Source organism: Lacerta agilis, chromosome 8, assembly GCF_009819535.1.
Source record: "Lacerta agilis isolate rLacAgi1 chromosome 8, rLacAgi1.pri, whole genome shotgun sequence".
In the NCBI taxonomy this organism is placed as follows: domain Eukaryota; kingdom Metazoa; phylum Chordata; class Lepidosauria; order Squamata; family Lacertidae; genus Lacerta; species Lacerta agilis.
In genome coordinates, this window is record NC_046319.1 from 81,999,565 (window position 1) to 82,005,325 (window position 5,761).

Consider the following 5,761-nt stretch of genomic DNA (forward strand, 5'->3'; position numbering starts at 1 on the left):
CAATGCAATTCTGGGCTGCATCAATAGGAGTATAGCGCCTAGATCAAGGGAAGTAATAGTACCACTGTATTCCGCTCTGGTCAGACCTCACCTGGAATACTGTGTCCAGTTCTGGGCACCCCAGTTCAAGAAGGATACTGACAAGCTGGAACGTGTCCAGAGGAGGGCAACCAAAATGGTCCAAGGCCTGGAAACGATGCCTTATGAGGAACGGCTTAGGGAGCTGGGTATGTTTAGCCTGGAGAAGAGAAGGTTAAGGGGGGATATGATAGCCATGTTCAAATATATCAAAGGATGTCATATAGAGGAGGGAGAAAGGTTGTTTTCTGCTGCTCCAGAGAAGTGGACACGGGGCAATGGATTTAAACTACAAGACAGAAGATTCCACCTAAACATTAGGAAGAACTTCCCGACAGTAAGAGCTGTTGGACAGTGGGATTTGCTGCCAAGGAGTGTGGTGGAGTCTCCTTCTTTGGAGGTCTTGAAGCGGAGGCTTGACAGCCACCTGTCAGGAATGCTTTGATGGTGTTTCCTGCTTGGCAGGGGGTTGGACTGGATGGCCCTTGGGGTCTCTTCCAACTCTAGGATTCTATGAATCCCCGCGACGGGGTGAGCTCCTGTTGCTCGGTCCCAGCTCCTGCCCACCTAGCAGTTCGAAAGCGTGTCAAAGTGCAAGTAGATAAATAGGCGGGAAGGTAAACGGCGTTTCCGTGCGCTGCTCTGGTTCGCCAGAAGCGGCTTAGTCATGCTGGCCACACGACCCGGAAGCTGTACGCCGGCTCCCTCGGCCAGTAAAGCGAGATGAGCGCCGCAACCCCAGAGTCAGACACGACTGGACCTAACGGTCAGGGGTACCTTTACCTTTATGAAACTCCTTCCCACAGTGATCGGCGCCAACTTGAACGACTTTAAATGAGAATTGAACAAATTCATGCAGAGGGCCATCAGTTGCTATTAGCCAGGATGGTTCTGCTCTGCCTGCACAGTCGGAGGCAGCCATGCTTCTGAGTACCAGTTGCTGGAAACAACAGGAGGGGAGAATCGCTCTTGGGCTCGGATCCTGCTTGCAGGTTTCCCAGAAGCGGCATCTGGTCGCCCGCCGTGGGAACAGGATGCCGGACTGGATGGGCCGTTGACCTGATTGTGCATTGGCGAGCACAGGCTCTCTTGTTTCCTGAGTGCATACACTTCCTTGAGACCCAGGGATCTGAATCACCCGCATCTCCCTCCCTGCACCGTTCCCAGGATGCGAGGCTAGGGGAAGAGTCAATTGCAAGTAGGCGTAGACAAAAAAAGAAAGCTGTTTAATAAGACACACATACACACACACACACACACACACACACACAATGAGACAGACGGCGACGGCGGCAGTAGAGGCGTGCAAGACCTACAGGTGAAACTCGAAAAATTAGAATATCGTGGAAAGGTTCATTTCTTTCAGTAATTCAACTTAAAAGGTGAAACTAATAGATGAGATAGACTCATGGCATGCAAAGCGAGATATGTCAAGCCTCTACAAAATAAAATAAAAAATTCCTTCCAGTAGCACCTTAGAGACCAACTAAGTTTGTTCTTGGTATGAGCTTTCGTGTGCATGCACACTTCTTCGGATACACTGAAACAGAAGTCACCAGACCCTTATATATAGTGAGAGAGCGAGGAGGGGTATTACTCAGAAGGGGGGTGGTAATGGGGGATCGGCTGATAGGTGTGGTAAACCTGTTGGTGACTGTTAACGACTGCAATTGGTCTTACAGGAAAAAGCAAGGGGTGAGACAACTAAAGATAGCTTTAACATGTATAATGAGATAAGAATCCAATGTCTTTGTTCAGACCAGGTCTCTCCGTGGTTTTAAGTTTGGTAATGAGTTGCAATTCAGCAACTTCTCTTTCCAGTCTATTTCTGAAATTCCTTTGTATTAAGACAGCTACTTTGAGATCTTGTGTAGAATGTCCTGGGAGACTGAAGTGTTCTACTGGTTTCTCTGTCTTGTGATTCCCGATATCAGATTTATGTCCATTTATCCTTTGGCGTAGGGTTTGGCCTGCTTGTCCAATATAGACCTTTCAGCCACTCACCCATTCCCACCCCCCTTCTGAGTAATACCCCTCCCCACCCTCTCACTATATATAAGGGTCTGGTGACTTCTGTTTCAGTGTATCTGAAGAAGTGTGCATGCACACGAAAGCTCATACCAAGAACAAACTTAGTTGGTTTCTAAGGTGCTACTGGAAGGAATTTTTTATTTTATTTTGTTTGGACTATGGCAGACCAACACGGCTACCTACCTGTAACTGGAACTATGTCAAACCTCTATTTGTTATAATTGTGATGATTATGGCCTACAGCTGACGAGAACCCCAAATTAACAATTTCAACTTTGTGGTTTTCGTCAGCTGTGCGCCATAATCATCACAATTATAACAAGCAAAGGCTTGACGTATCTCGCATTGCATGTCATGAGTCTATCTCATATATCAAACTCCAGTAGCTAATGAAAACAATTGCTTACATAAATGGACTTTTCCACGATATTCTAATTTTTCGAGTTTCACCTGTAGATTTCATACAACCTGCCCCTCCACCCCAAAAAAATACCACCTGGGCAGTTCATTCTTCCAAAAGCATCACCACTCAGCTGATCCGCATTGGCAGGAGGAAACGTCCGCTGGAAAAGTGGCTGGATTTGCCAAAAGCTGCTGCCTTGGCCCTGCAAAGCTGACCTGAGAGTAGCTGGCAGTTTCCGTCCTTCCTCAAGAGTTCCTCAGCCCCTCTCGCGTTGGGGGCAAAGGCAGCAGCCCAGGATTCAGGCTTGGGGGGGTGGATTAAAGACAAGTCGAGAGGAAATAAGAGAGTCTGTCTCGGTCCACTCCCCTCCTGCGTGAAATTTGTTCCATAGCCTGTCTTGGAAGAAGCAACTCGTGTTTATAAAGTTTTGTGCTTTTTTAATTCAACCCCCCCAATGGTCGCTGACTCGCCCCACCCGGTTCCCATTCGGCAGTGGTGTGAGCTCAGGAATAAGTGCGCGCGTAAGACAACTGGGTCACAAGAGCCGTAGATCTGGAAGGGACCCCCCCGAGGGTCATGTAGTCCAACCCGCAGCAACGCAGGAACCGCAGCCGAAGTATCTCCTCCCTGGGGGAAGAGGAGGTGAGGGCACTCTGCGTGCAACTGGAAGTTTCTCGAAAGGCAAAGGTTGCGCCCAGGACCCGGTTAATGCACTTGACAGACACATAAACACTTGGTGGAGTAGGAAATGGCAAAGGGACTGTGTCCTGGGCCAGTGCCAAAGCGGCACCCAAACTGGGGGCAGGGTGGGTGGGTGCTTGGGCCAGAACAGGCCGGCGGGGGGTTGGGGGAGAGGTAGGGGTCCTCAAGCTGGCAGAACACCTGCTTTGCCTGCAGAAGGTTCAATCCCAAACGGCACCTTTGTGTCCAGCTCAGAGCGTCCCCTGCCCGAAACCCCAGCCCAGCCATTGCTGCCAGTCAGTGTAGACTCTATAAGGCTGCTTCCAAGGTCCCTTCCAAGCTGTTGGCAGCGGCGCCACCAAAGTCCTGCTTCTCCAGATACAAGATACAAGTCCTCCCCGCAGATTCCCAGACCATCTCTCGAGAGCGAGCCGCGCAATTCGGCAGCGGGAACGGAACCTGGTTCTCCGAGGAAAGCGCCCACGTTTGCAGCCCTACAGCAGGATGGATCGAAATGTTCGCTAGGGGGCAGCGGGGACTGAAGTATCGGGAGTAAAACGGGAGCGAGAGAGGGAGAGAGCTTAACCAGCTGGAGATGGGAGCCACGGGCTCCCCGGTCAGCTCCACCAGGCGTCCAGCCTCCGGACGCGAACCCTCTGCTTGTAGTGGTACTCCTTGAGATACGCCTTGAGGGTGCTGGGGATGGGGAGGCGCCCGATGCCGTCGTAGGTGGTGCAGCAGGTGACGACGGCGCGGCAGAGGTGCTGCAGCCCGAAGGGGAAGGTCCGGTTGACGGGGACGGAGAGCAGCGGCTCGAAGAACATGCACACGCTGGGGTCCTTGTAGTGCTCCAGGAGGCCGGTCACGGTGGGCGCGTGGAAGACGCTGGGGTCGTGCACGTCGAAGCTGAAGTTGTGGTTCCACTGCTCGATGCGGGCGTGCAGGGAGCGGCCGTAGCGGCGGAAGCTGACCGAGAACAGGTAGTCCTCCTGCGCCGAGTCCCGCAGCAGGAACGTCCCCTCGGGCTTCCCGTCCAGCAGGGCCTCCGCTTCATAGCGGTCCATCACGCCCCAGTAGCAGGGCAGGTGCGTCAGCTGCAGCAAGTCGGGAACCAGGCAGTGGATGTAGTCGATCTGGGTGTGGATGCGCACGTCGGGCGGCAGCCCCGCGGCGCAGGAAGAGGAGCCCGCGGCCTCCTCCTCTTCCTCCTCCTCCTCTTCCTCCTCGTCCGCAGCCGCCAGCGCCGCCCATCCGGCGCCGGCCAGCTCGCTCATGCCGTGCGCCAGCTTGGGCCCCAGCTTGTAGAGGGGGTTGTTGACCTGCGCCGTCACCTCGAAGGTGTGGATCAGGGCGTCCGGGGGCGGCTCGACCCCCTGCTCGATGCTGATGCGCCGGCGCTCCCGCAGGCGGTCGTCCTCGTCGTCGGAGCGCGGCGCGGCCAGGGCCTCTTGCTCGGAGACGGGCGCCGTGTGCTGCTTGATGAGGTTCCAGGTGCGCGCCAGCTCCGAGCCGGGAGGGAAGGGGCAGGTGTCGAGCATCAGCTCCCGCAGGTGGATCTTGCGCTGCGCGGAGAGGTCCAGCGAGCGGGTGGCGCTCTTGAGAGGGAAGCACTGCCCCACGGCCGCCTGCAGCTTCTGGCGCAAGGAGCGGCCCACCCCTTTGCCGACGGGCTCCGGGGACCCCGAGGAGCCGCCTCCGTCCGCTTCCGGCGGCGAAAGGCTCTGCCTCTCCAGGGATCGGCTCGCTCGGGCTCTCCAGCGGGCGGCGGGGCGGGCGCCGGGACCCGCATCTTGCTTGGCTTTTGGCCGGGCGCCACCCTCCTGCGACATGGCCCCACGTAGGGAGGAGCTAGAGGGGCGGAGCATCTTGCAGGCGCACAGAGAGGTGGACACGGGTGCGCCAGCGGAAGCACATGGTGGCGGTGGCGGCGTGGGAAGCGGGACCTGGGCAAGGGAAGAGAGAGCCGGTGTTAGAAACTCGGGTAATCTAGGCAACAATGGCTCCTTAAACCTAGGTCACAGTCACCACAACACCACAAATGTCTATTCGCCAGGGGGTTGGACTAGATGACCCCCAGGACCCCTTCCAATGCTACGATTCTGTGATGTTGTGCTCTCAACTACATTGCCCGACTGTCGCTCACTCTTACAACAGTTCACGTCTCCCAGTAAGCAAGAAGGAGAAACACACAGTGGAACTGGAAATGGCATTAACCATGGACTATGACAGAGGTTTTGAAACCTCCACGTGGTTGTAACTGAACCTGTGCCAGTAGCGATATGCGCCTGAGGAATTTCGGGCGCTGGAGAGGTCCTAAGGTCATCGGTGCCACATTAAATCAGCTAGGACCCCTATTTGATTGATAGATTTGATTGGTTGACCTCCACCATAAGGTCTCGAGGTACATGAAGACAACGTGCAACCAACTCGAGGGTGGAAAAGCCAGGGTAAAAAAAGGTGTGCTTTCAGCATCCTCTGGAAGCTGTGCAATGAAGGTACCAGGTGCATCTCTGTTGGGGAGGGAGTCCCACAGCTTAGGGGCCACCACAGAGAAGGCCATCTCCCACT

The 5,761-nt window shown here is 54.8% G+C and overlaps 1 protein-coding gene across 1 annotated transcript; it reads right to left on the reverse strand.

Annotated features, from left to right (window-relative positions):
- Window positions 1–3,740: 3,740 nt before the first annotated feature.
- LOC117051887 (suppressor of cytokine signaling 5-like) lies at window positions 3,741–5,111 on the reverse strand. Its single transcript, XM_033158602.1, has one exon. The coding sequence runs from the start codon at window positions 5,056–5,058 to the stop codon at window positions 3,811–3,813; it is 1,248 nt and encodes a 415-aa protein (XP_033014493.1). The 5' UTR covers window positions 5,059–5,111; the 3' UTR covers window positions 3,741–3,810.
- Between the last annotated feature and the right edge of the window lie 650 nt (window positions 5,112–5,761).